The sequence below is a fragment of the Biomphalaria glabrata genome, chromosome 2, assembly GCF_947242115.1.
Source record: "Biomphalaria glabrata chromosome 2, xgBioGlab47.1, whole genome shotgun sequence".
In the NCBI taxonomy this organism is placed as follows: domain Eukaryota; kingdom Metazoa; phylum Mollusca; class Gastropoda; family Planorbidae; genus Biomphalaria; species Biomphalaria glabrata.
This window is the reverse complement of record NC_074712.1, coordinates 16,830,473-16,853,921: the sequence shown is the minus strand read 5'-3', so window position 1 is coordinate 16,853,921 and position 23,449 is coordinate 16,830,473. Positions and strand designations below refer to the sequence as shown.

Genomic DNA, 23,449 nt, shown 5'->3' with positions numbered 1-23,449 from the left:
AAGTTAGTTTTACATACGTTTGCGCCCTAACTTTGTCTCTGATAGATTGCTACCATGACCTTTAACATTGTGTTTATGAAATGGGACTAGATGTATAATCTTTACTTTGTTGTGGAACATGATAATAAGCCAATGTATTTGATTTGTAAAGAAAAGTATGGCTGTTTAAAAAAAACAACAACAAACAAATGTGGCAGCATTCTTGAATTGAGTCGCGAATAAAATATTGTTAAACCACGCCTAGAGATTATAGGATTGAATATAGTTGCCAAAAAGAGACGGTTAAGCTAGATATAATGTAGCTCACATTTTAAGTAGAGAAATGAAGCCATTTTTTTTTCCGAAGGGTATAAAAGAAAATAAACTTCAAACATCTCACTAATTAATGTCAGTGCTAGATCCACGTGTTGCTAATAAAAATAGTTGTAGTTCCATTTCATGACTTTTTTTGTATCTTTTCGGTCATGTGGCCCGCAACACGAGAGTTGGAAATTAAAATGGCCCGCAGGTCGAATTAGGCTGGGCATCACTGCACTATACACAGTGCTACTAACAAATCTATTTTGTTCACCATTAAAGGGAAGTAATTACACTTCTGAACATTTTCAGTGATGGTTTTTTTTTTCAAATTTTTTTATTATTATTATTATTTTATTTCAAATATTATTAAATTAACTAATTAAATTTATTAAGGCGAAATATCTATCATTTAAAATTGAAACAAAAAGATTTTCACTTTTGTGTATCTTTTATTCCCTTTTGACAGTTTAAGAGATGTGTACTCTGTGAGAGTTCTAAATTTGGTATGATTAGAGTGATTACTTATATAGTATCTTTGGTTCAGCCGCAATTGGGAATTTTATATAGATGGTTAATCGTATGCTACTGTTATTACCTAACACATGCTATAGAGTGCCTGTGTGTGTCCTTAAGGTAATCATGAAATAATCTGAGCGGATGATTTGATTGTGTAAGGCTGAATACATTCTGACGAAATCATGAGGTCGTCTGTCGTAGTTCAAATTAATAAATGTTAATGTGAAAGTTGAAGTGGGGTGGAACCCCGAGACGTGAAACAGAACAGACGTGCATATTTAATGAGTTGTATCCTGTTTCAATTCTCTTTTCACCCTTGTTTCTACATACATCTTCCTTTAAAGCTGAATCTGTTGTCTATTTAAAAATAAAAATTATATTCAGTTTTCTTTGGAAAGAAGCATGTTCGTGTTTACCTCAAGTGCTACATTTCGTACGCCTACACTGATGTCATTATGCTAGCTGTTGGAATTACAAACCAACGACTGAGTATCGATAATGCAATAACAATTAGCCAAGCCTTAAACCTGTCTCATCACATAATGACTGACGCAACGTCATAATCGTGTAACATTAAAGTCCATGTTACAGAATTGGGATCATTAATATAATATGTCATTAAAGTAAAGCCGATTACTTAAACATTATTGGGCTATGCTCTGCGAAAACTCGATCTCACGGAGGCTACGGCTCTTGTCATCTATAACCCTAGCACGTGCTGCTTACAAAATTTTACACACCACTTCACTCACTGCTTCACACGCCACTTCAATCACTGCTTCACACACCACTTCACTCACTGCTTCACACGCCACTTCACTCACTGCTTCACACACCACTTCACTCACTGCTTCACACACCACTTCACTCACTGCTTCACACACCACTTCACTCACTGCTTCAAACACCACTTCACTCACTGTTTCACACACCACTTCACTCACTGCTTCACACACCACTTCACTCACTGCTTCACACACCACTTCACTCACTGCTTCACACACCACTTCACTAACTGCTTCACTCACTGCTTCACACACCACTTCACTCACTGCTTCACTCACTGCTTCACACACCACTTCACTCACGGCTTCACAAACCACTTCAGTCAATGCTTCACACACCACTTCACTCACTGCTTCACACACCACTTCACTAACCGCTTCACACACCGCTTCACTCACCGCTTCACTCAATGCTTCACACACCACTTCACTCACTGCTTCACACACCACTTCACTCACTGCTTCACAAACCACTTCAGTCAATGCTTCACACACCACTTCACTTACTGCTTCACACACCACTTCACTAACCGCTTCACACACCGCTTCACTCACCGCTTCACTCAATGCTTCACACACCACTTCACTCACTGTTTCACACACCACTTCACTCACTGCTTCACACTTCACTTCACTCAATGCTTCACACACCACTTCACTCACTGCTTCACACACCACTTCACTAACCGCTTCACACACCGCTTCACTCAATGCTTCACACACCACTTCACTCAATGCTTCACACACCACTTAACTCACTGCTTCACACATCACTTCACTCACTGCTTCAGACACCACTTCACTCACTGCTTCACACACCACTTCACTCACTGCTTCACACACCACTTCACACACCACTTCACTCACTGCTTCACTACTGCACACTTCAAACCTCACAGCAAAAACGTGACCTGTACAGTTTGGAGCGTTCCCTAATATACAGTCTCAATAATTTCTTCTTCATTTTCCTCCACTAAATCATACACACACGCATGCACACAAATACACACACACGCACGCACACACAAACACACAATTGTAATTATTATTGTTGGGGTTATTGTTGTTGTTATTGCTGATGTAGTTGTTAGTGTTGTTATTGTTTTTGTTTCTGTTATTTTTGTTATTGTTATTGTTGTTGTTATTGTTGTTGTTATTGTTGTTGTTATTGTCGTTGTTATTGTTGGTGTTGTTATTGTTGTTGTTATTGTTGTTGTTATTGTTGTTGTTATTGTTGTTGTTATTGTTGTTGTTATTGTTGTTGTTATTGTTGTTATTGTTGTTATTGCCGTTGTTATTGTTGTTGTTGTTATTGTCGTTGTTATTGTTGTTGTTGTTATTGTCGTTGTTATTGTTGTTATTGTTGTTATTGCCGTTGTTATTATTGTTGTTGTTATTGTCGTTGTTATTGTTGTTGTTTTTGTTGTTGTTATTGTTGTTGTTATGTGTCACCGTTGTTATTTTAGATATCTTAAATGTCACTGTGGTTATGTTTTGATGCCGTGCTATTATTGTCGGTTTATCAATGTAGGCGTGGTGGTGACATTAGGTTCATGATATAAATCACAGAATAATGAAATGACGCTGGATGTAGCAGACACAAATAAGTTTAATATAACATCACATGGTGAATACGATATACGATTTGACCCAGGAATGGTCAGTATTAATCCAACAGAAATATCACCAATATAACAACTTAGTAACTATTCTATAACCAACTACTTTAAACATCTAACTCTACTGCTTATATATAAAGTGACTCTATCAAGTGCTTGCTACAAGATCACTATGTTGACTGACTGCCTTTAACTCTCTGGTTCACCTAAGGTCAAAAGTGTTCACCCTAGGGCAACATTAGTTGTGAATAAGATTCACAATATTGAATTAACATTTACATTATAGAATTAGGGTTTCTACTCTATGGCACCAACTTTGAGGTGGTGACATTATGGTTGTTGTTATTGTTGTTGTTATTGTTGTTATTGTTGTTGTTGTTGTTGTTATTGTTGTTTTTATTGTCGTTGTTATAGTTTTTGTTATTGTTATTATTGTTGTTATTGTTATTGTTGTTGTTATTGTTGTTGTTGTTATTGTTGTTGTTATTGTTGTTGTTATTGTTGTCTTTATTGATGGTATTGTTGTTGTTATTGTTTTTTGTTTTTGTTGTAGTTATTGTTGTTGTTGTTATTATTATTGTTGTTATTATTGTTGTTGTTATTTTTGTTATTGTTGTTGTTATTGTCGTTGATATTGTCGTTGTTGTTGTTATTATTGCTGTTGTTATTGTTGTTGTTATTGTTATTGTTGTTATTATTATTATTGTTGTTGTTGTTATTGTTGTTGTTATTGTTGTTATTATTGTTGTTGTTGTTGTTATTGTCGTTGCTGTTATTGTCGTTGTTATTGTTGTTGTTGTTGTTGTTGTTGTTGTTATTGTTGTTTTTATTGTTGTTGTTATTGTTGTTGTTTTTGTTGTAGTTATTGTTGTTGTTGTTATTGTCGTTGTTATTGTCGTTGTTGTTGTTATTGTTGTTGTTATTGTTGTTATTATTGTTGTTATTGTTGTTGTTATTGTTGGTGTTGTTATTGTTGTTATTATTGTCGTTGTTATTGTTGTTGGCATTGTTATTGTTATTGTCGTTGTTGTTGTTGTTATTATTGTTGTTGTTATTGTTGTTGTTGTTATTGTTGTTTTTATTTTTATTGTTGTTGTTATTGTTGTTTTTATTTTTATTGTTGTTGTTATTGTTGTTTTTATTTTTATTGTTGTTGTTATTGTTGTTTTTATTTTTATTGTTGTTGTTATTGCTATTGTTTTTGTTTTTGTTGTTGTTATTGTTGTTGTTGTTATTGTTGTTTTTATTTTTATTGTTGTTGTTATTGTTGTTTTTATTTTTATTGTTGTTGTTATTGTTGTTATTGTAATTCAAAAGGTTACAGCTCGGTGAAAAAGAAAGAAGTTGGGTAGTGTTAGAGAAATGTACTTAGGAGACAGAGAGACATGGAAAGTAAGAAGGGGAGTAGAGAGAAAAAGCTGGAAAGAGAGAAAAATGCAGAAGGTGATAGAAGGAGATTGAAATGGAGATAGGGAAAGATGCAGATAAAGTTGGAGAGAGAGAGGTGAGAGGGACTGAGGCGGATAGAGAGATGGTGAGATGGGGAGGTGGACAGGCAGAGATAGAGAGGTGGGGAGAGAGAAAGAGATAGAGAGGTGGAGAGAGAGAGAGAGAGAAGGAGAGAGGGATAGAGAGAGATGGAGAGGGAGAGAGGGAGAGAAATGGAGAGGGAGAAAGGCAGAGAGATGGAGAGGGAAAGAGGCAGAGAGATGTAGAGAAATAGAGATGGAGAGAGACAGAGAAAGAGAGGCAGAGAGAGAGCGATCGAGAGAGATGGATAGGGAGAGAGGCAGAGAAAGATAGATGGAGATAGAGATAGGCAGAGATAGAGAGATGGAGAGAGATAGAGATAGACAGAGGCAGAGATGGAGAGATAGATGCAAAGACAGAGAGGAAGGGAGATAAAATGTAGAGAAACGAAGAAAATACGAGAGAAGAAGAAGTGAAGGATTGTGGGACAAACACACAAAACAGCAGAGATCATGAAATCGAGAAGTGACTTGTGTAACTTCCTGTCTTAATGCAATCAGGCGAATAAATGATTTAACAGAATTACTGCCCAATAGAAGTCTAAAGGGGGTTGTGGGGTTGGGGGTGGGGTGGAGTACTTGTCCCCCCGGTTATAGATATGATGTTCCCCTAAATAATTGATAGTTCAATCGGTCGCAAATCTAATCTGGTGATACAATACAGTGACGGGGGCCGGTCCCACGCTGTGACATAATAGAATTTCCCGGGGTCCCTGCGGAGATCAGGCCAGCGTACACCGTCACTGACCGCACGTGCTGTCCGGCTGACGAGCTCGCATTTCATGTGTGGGGAGGAAGTGCAAGGAGGAGGGCGGCATGGGGACAGGGTGATGTTGGCCAGCGGCTAAGGTTTGGCCAGAAAGGGGAGGGGAGAGATGAGAAACAAAAAAATGGAGGGGGGAGGAGGGTCACAATTTGACACAGCTGATGATATAAATATCCATAAGCCCCAAGAGCAGTGCATCTTTTTTTTTTATTTGGTCACAAGTTTTTCTTATTATTCACTACTTGCCATATAAACAACGATATCTCTGTGTACTTATATACGTATAGAAGCCGGATAAAACCCGCCGCCTGCGGCCCTTAGTTTGGGTATTAATGATCTATTGGATTGAATTTAGGTTTATGTCAAACTTGGAGAATGTTCCTTTCACAATTTTTTATTTTTATTTTGCCACGAAAGTAAAAGTAGATTATAACAATAGGTTTACCCTTTCAGCCGACATATTCATGTTCCATTATAAATTTCTGTGAAAACGGGTTTACCCGATTTGTTTAAAAAAGTTTCGTTCTTTAATAGAGATACAATTAGGCACTTTTTGTCTATTTTTAGGCCCCTCCGGTTGTGGGAGGGACATTCAACATACACCACTGTCTCCGCCGTGATCTAAGGAACTTTTAGGCCAAGTTTTGTCAAGATTGGTCAAACGTTTTTTTATTTCCATTCATGACTTCCATTCATATATACATACGCTTTACTTTCTGCTTTTTATATTAGATCCGTCATTTGTGCTGTTTATTGGGTTAAGGAGTTTTTTGAATAACTTTGAATAGATGTAACCATTCTTAAGACTATCGAGAACTAGTTTGTAAATGGACTCATTCACCAATCGTAAACAAACAATATTTTGCCACGTGATTCTCTATCTCTTTTATATAAATTACGATCTAATTTTAATACACAGTGGCTGTCACGTGACAGTTGTTCCGTTGTTTTATCAACATGATCACCTGGCTAAATGTTGTTTGTTTACGATTGGTGAATGAGGTCCATTGGGCTAACAAATGATTCTAGTTTGTTAAAGTCTGAGTATAATATAATAGTATAAGTCTGAGACGAACGACAGCACGGCGTTTGTTGGATTCAGAGGTTTTAATATAGAAGCCTATGCAGTATGGCGCGCATGGAAGTAAGGGAATATACACTACTTATTAATTAAAAAAAAATTAACGCGTATAATTATTTTCATACAAATTGCATTATGTCTTGTTTAAAATTAAAATATTTTTTTTCGGTGCCTTAATTATTATAGAAAAAAAACACGAAATGATAGAAATTTATATTATTTTTATAACTAGGGAAATAATTAACATATATGAATAAGTGTTGTAAAAATATACAACTTATCATCATCGATATAGCCTTCCCTGTCCTGTTTTCAACTATTTACTATTTAGTGAAGAAAATAAAAAAACTTGCATATTTAATGTTCGAAACCAGACAGTTTGCTTTGAGAAGATCCATACTAGTCGTTGCACCAGAACTTTGCAGCCTGCAAAATATCATGAAATTTCCCCTGATCTCTTCTAATGGTTAAAATCTAAACGTGACGGACGGAAGGACGGAAAGTGAGACCACGCAAAACTAATAGCGAGTTCTCCCGTTTCGGGGCTCGCTCAAATCTGTTTCCACATGTATCCCAGGTCATCTCATTCTTAACAGTGAAACATTTTAAATTCACCAGGAATACAGCTCATACCCCCCTTCCCTCCAATTCTGCCATCACTCTCCTCAACACACACACACACACACACACTGTCAGTTATACATTAGCAAACAGTAAAGAATTTAATTACAGGCTAATTTTTGTTTTGTGCCGTGACACGCGACACTAGCGTCCAATCAAAAGGCTTTATAAATAATTTGGGTGACGAGAATGATCGTAATAAGAACCACTGTCAACTGTCATAGTTAGTGTAAAAAAATTAAAGGAAGAGGGGGGGGCGAGGAGGGTAACTCGAGCCGTCTGGAAAGAATTAACTCCCATCGCTGTCTTACAGACTTCTGCTTTTTATTCTCCATTAGAGGGCTCTGCTATTCGTTCGAGCTATTAGAAGGATGAGTTAAAGAGAAAAATAGAAAGAAAGGAAAAAAAAAGAAATGTATTATCATAATGAATAATCTAATTGAAAGATGAAGATGTTTTAAAAGTCAGTCAGTATTTCTACAAGTATCACAAAGACTAGAAGAAAAGAGAAAGCAATACTTTGGTCTTCTTTACATTATCATTAGAAGTAGTTAAAAGTTGCTAGGTATCTGGGGCAGACCTGGTATTCTCTGGGGCAGATGTTACACATTGCTCAATCAGGGTATCGTGTGGATAACAGAATGTTCCACCGCTTTTACTTCTCTGAAATAATGTTCATTACCCATTTTGAACAAGGTGATGGCGATCAAAAGTCCATAATGAAACATTCAAGCGCCCACCAGGGTTGGAACGGAAGCTGATTCCCAGTGGAAGCTGGTTACTTGTTAAAACGAGGGACTCAAAGACTCGCAGGTGTAACTGGCGCACTGAAGGTGTCATCTGTGTCAGGCTGCAAGATGTTTAAAAATAAACACTATTTGTTTGTTTGTTTGTATTTAATTCACAGTATATCAGTGTAGGTAAATACCACAGACTTCACTGATACAGTCACCACTTTCCATTATGTTTCCAATATTCCAGGCGAAATCAAAACGTGATTCTAAAATGATTAACACTGTTTGATGACGTAGATCCTGGGAAAATGCTGGGTTTTATTAGAGAAGTGGGGCTCACTGCTAGAATCTGAGGGAGTTCATTTGGAGAAAAATATATATATTGTTAAGGCTCATCCGCGGTGTCGTATACAAACCAATGCAATAAACAGGAGGTAACCCTCAAACTCATTCAGTAACACCGGCGAAAGGCGGAAACAATAGAGATAGTCGACGCTGTTATAGATCAATAAATACGTTTAATACCAATGAAGGGAACCATCGAATGTCAGCTATGTTCGTCAACACTACCTATTTCTACACTGATGAAGAGCGTCTTGTTTTGTCGATTTCTATTTCGTTTCTGTATTTTTAAAAACCCTACGTCATCGTCGCAAAGTAAAAACTTTCCCTCATTACCGAAACAAATAACTAATTCCTAATCGTGCCATAGCACTATAAATACATATACAACAGATGTTTATTAATATTTTATTGACTAAAACTAGCATTTGTAATATTCCAATAATAGATACATGATTTTAATTCTTAAATTTAGTAATTTGCATAGCTTCAACGTCCTGTTTGTATTTACTTAGCAACAGAAGAAAATCTTTGAAAACTTAAAGGGAAAGACATGACCTAAAATGTGCCAATGTGCCGAATATTCAAATTCAAATCAAATGGCATTTAATCCTCACCATTCACATCATGTTCAAAAGCTTCTATCAACTCTATCTGTCAGTCCTTGTGGAAGCCGACAGACATTGTGTCCCCCCATGTACATTTAATAACTATGTGCATTTCAAGTTTGAGAACACCTTGAACAGCAACTGTCCGCACTGCGACTCGTGTTGTCATGTCTTGCTTATGTAACGCCTTGACAGACGCGTAGAAGTTGGGACTAATCGGGGATTTCCTTTGTGACGAAACAGTACATCAAAAACTGAGAACGGAAATAGCTTTGAGACAGATAAACGAACAGGAGACCCACGGCAGTGCTTAGCATAGGAGGTGTTTTATCTAGATCTGACGACGTGGCCCTTATTTTGGAAATAAATTGTTCTATTATTTCAAAGAGGCCGGATTCTCTTATTCTCTTCATTCTGTTGGTAGTGTTGTTTATACTCGCAACTCGATATATTTATAGTTAACATCATCTCAAGTCACAGCAGACACACAGCCTTCTCAAGAGAGGTGGCGACCCCCGACGATGTTGCAAGTGGGTCATCGTCTTCGCTTCTTATTCTTCATCTTATTTGGCAGCGACGTTTTTGATGCGCTTGTATCAGTATTTGCTTTGAATTGAATATGTATTTGATTACGCCATTGGTATAACTCTTAAGTTAAGTTAAAGCAAGTCCAATATACATGCACACACATCCATGCATGCATCCACAAATAACACTCACGCACTAACAAACAAATGAGGCGCGTTGGCTGAGCGGTAAAGCGCTTGGCTTTCGAATCATGGTGAAGACTGTGATTTTAAATTTCGGGATTCCTGGGCACCTGTGAGTCCACCCAGCTCTAATGGGTACCTGACAACAGTTGGGGAAAAGTAAAGGCGGTTGGTCATTGTGCTGGCTAAAAGACACCCTCGTTAACCTTAGGCCACAGAAACATATGACCTTGACATCATCTGCCCTATAGATCACAAGGTCTGAAAGGGAAACTTTACTTTACTTTACTTAAAAAAAAAAAAACATTATAAAAATATTTTTAGCAATTCCTTCTTTATAGAACTTATGATAGTGAGATTCATAACAAACAAATATTTACATTTGATTAGAGTAACACCTTTAGTTAGATTATTAGATTTAGAGACCCTTCAGGATAGAAGACTTAGAAAAGTAGCAATTATACATAAAACACTGAACCATAATCTTCAAATACAAAAACAAAATCTAATAAAATACTCTGAAAGACACAAAGATAAAGGCACATTCCTCGTTCAATATGCTAGGACAAATTTGTATAAATACTCTTTCTTCCCTAGTGCTATTAGAGCATGCAACGGGTTGTCTGAGTCAGCCAGAAAAACCAATGACTTGGCAGATTTTAAGTCATTGTTACAGGAAAATCGTTAGAGCCGTTTTTAAGATCCGTGTCCAGGTTCCACCCAGGTTCCAGGTTCAACGAAGTTGAGTTGAGTAGAGGTTTTGTAAAAATATCAAGAGAGTCATACGTACTAAATGTAGATTACCACAAAGAGATCTAATTATTGTTTACAGCCAAGGCTCAAATAATTATTTTTCGCCTAACCGTGTGGTAAGTGCTTTGGAAATCGTCTCGAAGGTCTCAGGTTCGAATCCTGCTCACCACAACCCCAGCTGTCCTGCATGAGTTTCAGGGTAGGATGTAATCATCTTGAAATCTAACGGAGCATACGAAGCATCTGAAACAACAAGATAAATCAGTGTCCGCCAAAGACCAAATGCTGACATCTGATTGGACGATACGATGTCACATGATGATGCAGACGATAATAACTATCAAAGAAAAAAAAACTGTTTTCTGATGCAAATTAATTAGCACACAACATTTTTCCATCTTGTCAAGTTTTTGTTTTGCTTTGTTTTGAATGCACGAATCATTTATTTATGTTGCTATTAGTTTTAGAACGTGGGAAACAAAAGTGTCGAACTTCATTAGGCCAATAGCAAGCTGTCGTCTGCTAGATGGTGTGTGCAGGATGCTGTGGGCAACTGGTGAAGGCGCCAGAGATAGTGATGGGGGCGCGGCAGGGCGCCGGGGAGCTACCACCAATCTTCTACAAACAGATTCACAAGCGGATCTTACGTTGGTTTTTTTATTATTGGTGGCGTGAGACTTGACATCTCCATGTTCCCCGCGGCTGTGCAAGATGGCGGCATGAAAAAAACTCCAGGAAGTGTTGATGATAGAAACATCTCGGAGGGAAATCTTTTGACGCGGATGAATTGGCGCCAGTTTTCTCGGAGTTCAAAATGAGAGAAGCTACATTGATCACCTCTCTTTGCTGATCTTTCTCTTTCATGGTGAAAATAGGCCGCGTTATTTCTAATCTATAGAGATGTAGATTCATTAAGAGTTAGAGCTAGCTGTGTGAAACGCTCCCTTTAATGTTTCATTTGTTTGTAAGCCTACTGTTAGACTAACGAAAAGAGTTAATTACTTTAACGTGCTAGTAATAATACAGACTCTAGGATGTTGTTAAGTGTACAAAGCGAACTGTATGTTCCAGTTTTAACGTTAGCAAATAATGAGTAGGCTACAAACATTGAGTGATATTGGAGACATGTGATGACTAATTGAATTGGTTGTTATTAATAGACCAGAACACGTGACGCCTCTACATATTTATCTAGCAAGTCTTGACTGAACCTGTTGCTGTAAGTTGAATGAGTCCGATTTATATGTCGTCACTTTAAAGTAAGTATTAAGCAAACGATAGATAACAATACAATCATATACTTTCATTAGGATCTCACTAGCAGAGTGGTTAGTATGTCGGCTTGAGGAGGCGTGAGACATGAATTCGAATTGAGGTCGTTTCCCCTTTTTATTTATAAATTCTTTTAAAAAGCTTTTATGGTAAAATTCACCCAGATATTTCTTTCTCTCTTTTTTGGTAGAACCGCTACATCAATGGACTAGAGTTAAAGATATGGAGAACCACTGAATCAATGGACCAGAGTTAAAGATATTGAGAACCACTGAATCAATGGACCAGAGTTAAAGATATGGAGAACCACTCAATCAATGGACCAGAGTTAAAGATATGGAGAACCACTCAATCAATGGACTATAGTGTAAGATGGGAAGATGGATCAAGTGATTGGAAGAACTATTGAATCAATGGACTATAGTGTAAGATGGGAAGATGGATCAGGTGATTGGAAGAACTATTGAATCAATGGACTATAGTGTAAGATGGGAAGATGGATCAAGTGATTGGAAGAACTATTGAATCAATGGACTATAGTGTAAGATGGGAAGATGGATCAAGTGATTGCAAGAACTATTGAATCAATGGACTATAGTGTAAGATGGGAAGATGGATCAAATGATTGGAAGAACTATTGAATCAATGGACTATAGTGTAAGATGGGAAGATGGATCAAATGATTGCAAGAACTATTGAATCAATGGACTATAGTGTAAGATGGGAAGATGGATCAGGTGATTGCAAGAACTATTGAATCAAAGGACTATAGCGTAAGATGGGAAGATGGATCAAGTGATTGCAAGAACTATTGAATCAATGGACTATAGTGTAAGATGGGAAGATGGATCAAGTGATTGGAAGAACTATTGAATCAATGGACTATAGTGTAAGATGGGAAGATGGATCAAATGATTGGAAGAACTATTGAATCAATGGACTATAGTGTAAGATGGGAAGATGGATCAAGTGATTGGAAGAACTATTGAATCAATGGACTATAGTGTAAGATGGGAAGATGGATCAAATGATTGCAAGAACTATTAAATCAATGGACTATAGTGTAAGATGGGAAGATGGATCAGGTGATTGCAAGAACTATTGAATCAATGGACTATAGTGTAAGATGGGAAGATGGATCAAGTGATTGGAAGAACTATTGAATCAATGGACTATAGTGTAAGATGGGAAGATGGATCAAGTGATTGGAAGAACTATTGAATCAATGGACTATAGTGTAAGATGGGAAGATGGATCAAATGATTGGAAGAACTATTGAATCAATGGACTATAGTGTAAGATGGGAAGATGGATCAAGTGATTGCAAGAACTATTGAATCAATGGACTATAGTGTAAGATGGGAAGATGGATCAAGTGATTGGAAGAACTATTGAATCAATGGACTATAGTGTAAGATGGGAAGATGGATCAAATGATTGGAAGAACTATTGAATCAATGGACTATAGTGTAAGATGGGAAGATGGATCAAGTGATTGGAAGAACTATTGAATCAATGGACTATAGTGTAAGATTGGGAGAGACAAGGATCAATAAGATATGGAGAACCACTGAATCATGTGACTAGACTAAGATTAGAAGAACCACTGGATCATGTGACTAGACTAAGATTAGAAGAACCACTGGATCATGTGACTAGACTAAGATTAGAAGAACCACTGGATCATGTGACTAGACTAAGATTAGAAGAACCACTGGATCATGTGACTACACTAAGATTAGAAGAACCACTGGATCATGTGACTAGACTAAGATTAGAAGAACCACTGGATCATGTGACTAGACTAAGATTAGAAGAACCACTGGATCAATGGACCGGAGTTTAAGAATGTGAGAGTCACTGGATCAAGTAAAAAATAAAAAAAACAGGTTTTCTGGTAAAATCGATGAACGCAGAAGGGTAGATATGTTGTGGTTGATGCGCGAGGGGGGGGTAGTTGGCATTCTCCACTTGATACAAAAAAAAACAACAACTAATTTTTATGAGGAAATTAAACAGCGTAGGGTAGCTTTGTTTTTGTTTTTTTAAATCCAAACCCAATGAAAACAAGCAGACAAATGACCCATATGAAATAAAAGTTAGCTGAGACTCTGCTGAAACAAGCAGACAAATGACCCATGTGAAATAAAAGTTAGCTGAGACTCTGCTGAAACAAGCAGACAAATGACCCATGTGAAATAAAAGTGAGCTGAGACTCTGCTGAAACAAGCAGACAAATGACCCATGTGAAATAAAAGTGAGCTGAGACTCTGCTGAAACAAGCAGACAAATGACCCATGTGAAATAAAAGTGAGCTGAGACTCTGCTGAAACAAGCAGACAAATGACCCATGTGAAATAAAAGTGAGCTGAGACTCTGCTGAAACAAGCAGACAAATGTGAAATAAAAGTGAGCTGAGACTCTGCTGAAACAAGCAGACAAATGACCCATGTGAAATAAAAGTGAGCTGAGACTCTGCTTACATTTAGGGTAACAGAATTCATCGCTTACCTTGTTCACAACTTTGTTGTTTGTTTTTTAGTTTCCCCTTTCAGACTTTGCAATCTATGGGGCAGATGATGTAAAGGTCATATGTTTCTGTGGTCCACGGTTAACAAGGGTGTAGCTCTATAAATACTGTTGGGGTATGGCACCATTCACTAGTAATTAATTATCAACGGCAGGCGCTTGGCGACAGCACTTCTGACACCAAATGTAATGATACATATTTGATTCAAATGAGTAGAGTCGTTTAGATATCATTACAGGAACATTTAGTTAATTATTAATTATTTAATTTCAACAAAATAGTCTCATCTCATCCACACCTCCCTCCCCCCCCCTTCTCTTCAACCAGGATTTCTCATTCCCAGAGCTAACTGGACTATGGTGCAAATACAGCTCAGAGGGCTTCGTTGGGAGTTAGAATAAAATTATGCCATGCCTGACAGATTTGAAATGCGGCGCCCCGTAGGGTGGCGCTACACAAACGTGGATTAACATCCAATATTTATCAGCTCAATAAAGATGTTTTGGTGGTAAACTTGAACCCGGAGGGAGAGGGTGTGAAAAGGGAGGAAGGGGGGGCGCTTCTATAACTGTGAGGAGGGGAAGGGGGGAATGAGAAAGAAGATGTTAAGGGAGCCGGTTTCTCGTTCCCTGGCACGTCGCTGCGCGCGGAATCCCAGGACAATCACTGGAAGCAAAAGAGTCAAAAAAAATTCACACTGGGAGGAGTTACCCCCGGGCCCGCCTCTACGCCTGTCCCATTGGTCGAAAAGATGTCAAGATCTCGGCGAGCGGCACGTGCTGGCGAGGTTGAGTAAAAGCTCATTAACAGACTTTTTTTTTTGTCACGTGGAAAAACGAAATTACCATGGGAGGGGAAGTCACAACTCTTGATGATCAGGATGATCGCCTCCCCCACCACCATTCTCGCTCTTATTCTCCCCCCCTTTGAGTCTTGTCGCAACAAAATCAACCCCCGCGACAACTCTTTAGCCATTACACTCAATGTCCCGCAACTCGCCCCGGCAACAATCAGCACTAACGGAAAGATGCGTCAAGAGTGAGCACCCGTGATAGCAAGGACTTTAAAAAACAAGAAATCAAAACCGAGACAGTGTTGTTGTTGTTTTGGACCGATGTTGTTGAATTGTTTCATTTCTTTTGTGACTTTTTTATTCTCTAAATAACTGAGGATGATGTCTCTTGACTTCGTGTCAATTAGCTCAAGAAGCTAATATAGAGTTTACAATATTTGCTTTAGACCTAAACAATTCACTTTATTGAAAAAAGAACATAATACATTAGACTTCTATAATCAATTTGAAACCCGCACACTGCTATAGTGAATGTAGCGTACGAATAATGTTAGAGTCAGTGAGTTTTTTCTAGTAATACTAAACATTTTGGATGTTCAAGTTAAGAATTCATTCGGAATTACTTCACATGTGATTCATTAGCAGACGATCTTCACATGTGATTCATTAGCAGACGATCTTCACAAAGACGAGAAAAGGTTGTACGAGAGAATTGACTACCGTTGAAGTAAGTATTCAATTTAAATAGCTTACATTTCATTTTGTGTAGCCTTAGACAACATTTTGTGTAGCCATGGACAACATTTTGTGCAGCCATAGACAACATTTTGAGTAGCCATAGACAACATTTTGTGTAGCCTTAGACAACATTTTGTGTAGCCATAGACAACATTTTGTGTAGCCATAGACAACATTTTGTGTAGCCATAGACAACATTTTGTGTAGCCAAAGACAACATTTTGTGTAGCCATAGACAACATTTTTGCCGTTTCGTCATTTCTAAATGTTGACTTTGAATAGAAGGAAACTCTTGATTTGACTGGACATATTGACTGGACATATTTACTGGACTTATTGACTGGACATATTGACTGGGCATATTGACTGGACATATTGTCACAGAAATAAAATCATCTATTTAGAATAGCATTTTATCCTAATTGGATTAAAAAAAATATTTTTGAAAAGCTTTTGTTTTTTTTTGAAAGACAGTTTTAAAAAAAAATGTATACATAATATCTTAGAATTATTATTGTTATTTTCATTCATATTTTCTAACATAAACGAGACATTTGGTGTCAGAGACATTCAAACCTAGTAAACTAAAGAACAAGATGACACATTTCTAAAGCTTCAAAGACTTTCTATTAGTTTCTCCTCCGTCTAGCAACTGTAGAGCAAAGTCTTTGAGCTCAAAGAATAAGACAAATTGCTGCATTTTACGTGGCTTCGAAGATCTAAATCTGACCTACATATTTTGCCACATCCGACTACTGAAAATGCTATGTGTAAAGAGAAAGTCTAAGACAACATTTATACCATTGATATATTTTTGTATTCTCTAATAATGATCAAAGTACTCAAACTAATGAACTATGAAATTGAACTTCACGACATGGCCGGTGTGTGAAAACTATTGTTTTTATACAAGTTTGGAGTTGGCATGAGTTTATTTTATTCTAACTCTGTGTTTCCAAAACTTTTTCTTTAACGGAACACTTTGCTGTTTTTATTAGAGTGATTAATTCTCGTGGTGGCCTACTAGTTCATTCTTCCAGTAGTTCAGGGAATACTTTTTCGGACCTCGCGGAACACTAGGGTTCCGCGGAACACAGTTTGGGAAACACTGTTCTAAAATCTCTAAGTGAGCGAGTTACTTTCTAGCCCCGTGAGTGTACATCTATGATTCCATGCTGCAGTGCTGTACGAATAGTGTCATGAAGAGCCGAGGATGTCAGCAGCTTTTGTTGGTTGTGCTCTACACCACACGTTATTTCTATACAATCGAGATCTGATGATACGTCCATTGAGGTGAATGGAACACATTGGGAAGTGATCTTTTTTTTTTGTTCTACTACACCAACTTCTGTTCTTCAAAAAATGTTTTTCTAGTCCTTGTGTGAATAACCGATTAACTGGTAGACAGATTTACACTAGATTCATCATTTAAACTTAAAAGAAACAGACTTCAAGTCATGCATTTAATATGTTACCTTCGCAGAGAAGATACAAGAGACCAATCACAAAAACAAAAAGATACAGGAACTCTTTTGTTCCATTAGCAATTCAATGAATTAATCCAATCCAACTGACTGTCCTGTAAACTTCACATGTAATGTTGGAAGGGCGACTGTGGATGTCAATGTACATTTTATTCGCTATTGTTTTAATGGTGTATTTTGTGTAATGAAAAAATTGCAAGAAAAGTTTCCCCATGGATCAATACGATTTCTTTCATAACAATATTATTTTAGAAATGATCTCATGTTCATTCCCTGGATTTGCCGGGGTGGAGCTTGGTCAGAGAGAAACAACATTTATTGTAGTCCACTTAAGAGTGTCCACTGAGGAATTCTCTGGTGAAGTGGCAGTTTAGCAGCAGTACTGCCCTCTGACAGTTTTTAATTATTATTATTATTATTATTATTATTTTGTTTTATAAAACATATAATATACTACATACTGCATTCCCCATTAATCTTCGGACTCGAATACAAGCCTTATTATTATTAATATTATTATTATTATTATAAACTACAACGAACTGTAGACTATTATTTTACCCTATCTAAGTATCTAATACAGAACTGAAGACATTTTGTAATCTTCCAGTTTGAAAAAAATACAACAAGAAGTTTTTTTTCTTACACAAGGATTTGAAATGCGAAATGTAAAAATTATAGCATTAAAATTGTTGAAAGATTTATCACTTATTTATCAGAAAATTTTCGACAATTTATCAGCAATTTGTCAATGACTTGTTAGCAATTTATTAAGCAATATATGAGCAATTCGAAATTGGAGCCAATCACGTGGTTTCAAAATGACTTCATTCAAGGCTTTAATTCAAGGCATACAAAAGTTGAAAAAAAAAAGGTTGAATTATTGGATTTTGATTGAGACAGTAATGTCATTCTGCATCTGGATGGCTGCTTGGTCGTACGGAATGCGCGGTGGACTGTCGTTCGGTCGTCTGGATGGTCCCGGGTTCATATCCTGCCCACTTTCATCCCCCGTCGTCCAGCGGGACGTTTGGACTAGGAAGTAAATTATCTTCAACTGGGAAGAAACATCCGAAACATAAATATGTTTAAATATGTTTTTTTAATGACAAAAGAAATAGGATCAAATGACATTGAGAGGCCGAGTGAAAACAATTGTAACAATCCAATAGATGTGAGTTATAGTAAGTCCATGCGTCAGTTGTCTACTAAAACTATTGAAATATTCACGAAATAGACTATGTTAGAACCACGGTATGGTGGAGTATTTGTTGAGATGACAGCGTCGTATATCAATTTGCTGAAATTGATTTTTTTTTATTTGCACAGATGTTGGAACATATAGTGAGTGTGGACTTTATTCTATATTTATGATAATTGTTTTGGCCATGTAATAAATTAGAACACAAATGAAATAAACGCTTAAGCTTAGTTTTGAAAAAACAACAACCTATTCCTATTTAAGACGTTTATTATTATTATTACTATTATTGTCTTTAGTGTTATTACTAAATGAACTTTTTGTTTCTCATTCTCTGGCTCTGCCCGTGTCGAGCTTCGGAAACGAAATTCACAGTAGGTCTAGTCGTGTTCACAATGTCTACTGAGGGATTTTCTGATGATTTGTCAGGTCTGCAGGAGTGCAGCAGGAGTAGGTCTACTGCACTCTGACAGGGTCTTCTTAGGAATGCTAACGGCTTCGTGTCTTCGAGGTCTGTTGATATTGTCACCCCGGTTGCTATAACAGCAGGGTGTATTGTTAGTATAGATAGTATAGCTAGTATAGATAGTATATAGATAGTATAGCTAGTATAGCTAGTATAGATAGCTTCCATAGACACTTAATCTCCAAGCTTACGTTCTCATAGATCTTTTGTTTGTCTCTTTAGTTTTCCATCTATTGTGGGATAGTGGTACGGCGATGTTCATGATGGTTGCGGAGTTTTCTTTTTGGTTGATAAACAGTAGGCCCTAATTCTGTCAGTCAAAACAGATCTATCCAAGTATAATATGTAATCGGTTGACTCGAGATTGTCCTGTGGCGAGTATATATACATTTGAATTAGGAAATGGGAAATGTTCGACCCGTCAGATGTTTCGCTTCATTAGTTTGAGACTATGGACATTTTATCCATTTAGGTTACCATCTTTTGGCTTGAAGTTTATGAAAGAATTCTGATGTCTTATTCATTAAATAGTGCTTTAAAATTAGATCTCTTTCATCCAAGAACTGGGGGTCGAGGTGGTTGAACGGTAAATCGCTTCGCTTCCGAACCTTGAGGTTTGGGGTTCGAATCATAATTTTTTAATTTCGGAATTTTTTTGACTCCACCTCTAGTGGGTACATGAAATTAGTTGGGGAAAAGTCAAGGTCGTTTTGCTAACCACATGGCACCCATTGCATGTTGGACATGCAAGGACTGAAGCCAAATTTTAAATAATCAACACTGTACTGTTACATTTCTTTTTAGGTTTTAGATCCGTCCATGTTACATATTAGTAAACTCTCTTCAAAATAAAGTTATTGAAGTAGTTCTAAAATTTAAAAGAAACAACCCATTTTCATTCGAATAAAGTTTAAAGGAATATCTTAAGTACAATTCCTAGACTGTATAAGGTCATTCCATTTATGGGAAATCAGACTTAAAAGTCACGACCTGTTTAATTGAGATTCACGTTCGCAGGCCCCCGTTTACATCTCATAGACCCCACATATAATTTTTTTCACTTACATGGACCCCCCCCCTTGGATTCCTAACTGAAAGAGGTCGGCAGAAAGATGAAAATTGCATACAATTAAAATAATATTATTAATATTTAAAATAAAAGCTAATTTATCCGATCGGATAATTTGAATAATAATCAACTCGCCTTTCACTACTGTTTACTAGCCTACTGTTTACTAGCCTACTGTTTACTAGCCTACTATTTACTAGCCAACTATTTACTAGCCTACTGTTTACTAGCCTACTATTTACTAGCCAACTATTTACTAGCCTACTGTTTACTAGCCTACTGTTTACTAGCCTACTGTTTACTAGCCTACTCTACTCTATTCTTTGACGACTTCAACTAAACATTTGAAAACATTTTTCACTTGGATACTCCCGACTGGGTATTGGATCCAACCACATACTCTTCCTCTTCCTCTTCCTTCTCATCTCTATGTTGAAAAGTTCAGACACGTAGTCCTATATCTCGATAGAGTTTGCAGCTTTGAAGGACATGGTCGGCATTCTCTGGTGATGCTCCACAAGGTCAAATCTCACTATTCCCTTTTTTTTTTTAGAATCCGAAAGATGTTTTGTCTCATTCTGTCCAGTCCTGAGACAATCTATTAATTGTTGGTCATGTTGGGACAGCTTTTCATGGGGATCTTTGTTCTTGAACTTTTGCGTGAGACCTGATCTCGTTTATTCAACTCTCTTTTTTGTTTTTTCATTTCTTTTGGACTTTGGACTTGTTCAGCCATTCTCCCATTTGGGCCAAGATAATATATATAATATGGCCCGTTGGAGGAATGTCACCTTGCTGTTGTTGTTGAGATGACAAGAGATGTCATGGAGTCAGCCAGGAAGACAATCTCGCTGCTTGGCGTGCTAAGTTGGTTTACTAACGTGGTAGATGCTGGCTCTAGTGCTCCTCTTTCTGCTCTGTGCCTGTCCGAGACATCACATAATTGACATTGACCAATCACAGATGAATCCATGCTAATGCAGATGCAGCTTATTAAAATATCCACAAACAAGGAACTTAAACCAATATGTAAACAAAGATACCACAAATTTTGTTATTGGTAAAGAAATGCTTTAGTTGTCTGGTTACTAAAATGTATCCAAATGTAAATCTTGCATTATGTGTCATTGTAAAGAAATTGTTGGCTGATTTCCCGTCTTTGTATTGGCTACAACCTGGATTTCTTGCTGTAATGAACCTCATCACAAATACAAGAAACCGTCGAAATGTGTGTTCGTTGAGCCGGGCATAAATACGCTCCTAAAATCTAATCAACCTTGTCCATGTCATTAATTATTTTAAATGTTATTCTAAACAACAAATTTATAATCTCAATAAACACTTCAACAAAGTGATTTGTTTTTTTTTTTAATTTGTTACATATATAATATTTATATATGTAGATTTTCCAATTAGGGGTCCGCGGCAAGTTTTGACTATATAAAGGGTCCCCAGGTCAAAAAAGTTAAAGAACCTCTGGTCTATATAGACAACTTTAATAATTACTGGCCTATAAGAATGCCAACCATATAATGAATTTTTCAATAAGTTAAATTAAACAGCATAAAAACTGATCTACTATAGCTCCCCTTTCAGACCTTTTGGTCTACAGTGTGTATGAATAAAGGTCATCTGTTTCTGTTGCCTAAGGTTAACAAGGGTGTCATGTGGCCAGCACAATTACCAATGATCTACTATTCTTGAGAGTGATTTCGTTAAGATGTAATACAGAAATCATTAGTTGACTATGAAACATTTTTAACAATGAAATCTTTGGTGTATCTTGTGTACAAAAATGGATTGTCTTTTTGTTTTCATATTGTGCAGAAACACAAGCGCTTCTGCTTCTAAAATAAAGTAATTGTTTCAAAGCTTATATCAACCGGCGCCTTCAACACGGAGGTCACGTATCAAGTCACTCTGACTGTCTGGCCGGCAAAATATTTGTACACATTATTTCTCTCACAACCAAACTTGAATTAAGCTGAAATTTTGCTCAATTATTTCTTTTACCTGACAACACAAGAATCAATAAATAAAAATTAGTCAAGTTAGTTAACTATTGGTAATTATAGTTTGATATCTTGAACAAGGGAAATAAATCGTACTTGACAGATCTGGAGGTATATGTTGAACTAGTCCCCGTGAGGGCTCTTGAGCCCTTAGTGAACATTTGTATGAAAAGGAAGTTACTCTATATTACGACACGCCTGATAAAAGATCGATTTATCCTCCAATGTAACAGACTATTGAAACTTATCTACTCTAAATACTATATGCTTTACGGCCAAATCCCTTAATCGGACCATCCACGAATTAGCATGACAAACTAGCATATAGATTTTTAATTTTAGCGAAATGGCCAAACTTCTTGGTTTGGCTGTAATATCTTAATAGATCAATAGCCTGACTGAATGTTCATGAATTCAACTAGTTGGATACATGCGTGTACTGAGATTCGCCCTTGTCTCCGTTGCTCCTTTGACCTGGTCAGTGCACTCTGGCACTTTGACCTGGTCAGTGCACTCTGGTACTTTGACCTGGTCAGTGCACTCTGGTACTTTGACCTGCTCAGTGCACTCTGGTACTTTGACCTGCTCAGTGCACTCTGGTACTTTGACCTGCTCAGTGCACTCTGGTACTTTGACCTGCTCAGTGCACTCTGGTACTTTGACCTGCTCAGTGCACTCTGGTACTTTCTAGTTTGAGGGGATATGGGAGGTGTGGGACTCCTGGACTATGTTACAGAAGACACGTTCTTAATACGGTGACCTCTAACGAGGAGACTTACTCGATTTCCATGTTGCCTTTATCTGCCCAGCAGAAACAACTCAACTTGAGTCAATTACTGTTGTTTTTTTATGTTTTAAATGTTTAGGATATTCCTTCAGTGTTAAAGATAATCTACTTCATAGTCCAAACCTCCCGCAGTACGACGGGGGATGGCAGATGGCAGGATATGAATCCGGAACCATTAAGACGACAGTCCAGAGCGCATACCGCACCAGACATTTTCTTCTACATCGGTATTCAAACTTGAGAGCACTGAGTTAAGCAAACTGTTAAAATCCATTGAACCACACACATGTGTGTGTGGCATACCTGTAGATGTAAATCTATCAAGTTTAATTATTCAGTACTATTGAGTTGGGTAAACAATGGAATGACTTTTGATTCTGACAGAGAAGTTCAAGACACTCGCATCGGTTTCTTCATCCTCCTCATTATTAAGTTGGGAGGGTTTTTGTGGAAGGTCGTTGACTTGTAGCACCAAACTGCTGGTAGACAATTAAACCGCTGTAGGAGTATTATATATGAGCTTGCAAAATGTGAAACAACTTGAGTAAATTCTTTGTGAACAAAACTAAATAGAACTTTAATTACAATATAAACAAATTAACTTGAGATAAGGTGAAACAAATTTAGTAGACTTTTAGTAATAATATATGTAAGGAAACACAAACTCAAATTCGGCCCCCGAAGTGGTCCGCTATTGCAGGTAAAAATAGGCAGGTTTCAATATTTTCAGAAA

General features: G+C 37.1%; 2 protein-coding genes across 2 annotated transcripts in view; one reads left to right on the top strand and one right to left on the bottom strand.

Moving 5' to 3' along the window:
* Window positions 1-1,538: 1,538 nt before the first annotated feature.
* On the bottom strand, window positions 1,539-22,929 carry LOC129924644 (uncharacterized). Its single transcript, XM_056021107.1, has 3 exons — window positions 22,918-22,929; window positions 22,370-22,616; window positions 1,539-2,338 (listed from the first exon to the last, which is right to left on the bottom strand). The coding sequence occupies exons 1-3, from the start codon at window positions 22,927-22,929 to the stop codon at window positions 1,539-1,541; spliced, it is 1,059 nt and encodes a 352-aa protein (XP_055877082.1).
* LOC106066306 (uncharacterized) overlaps window positions 15,070-23,449 on the top strand; it is a 48,983-nt gene continuing 40,603 nt past the window's right edge. The window contains exon 1 of the mRNA XM_056019421.1: window positions 15,070-15,686. The gene's annotated coding sequence lies outside the window, so the exon portion shown is untranslated. The remainder of the gene's footprint in view (window positions 15,687-23,449) is intronic.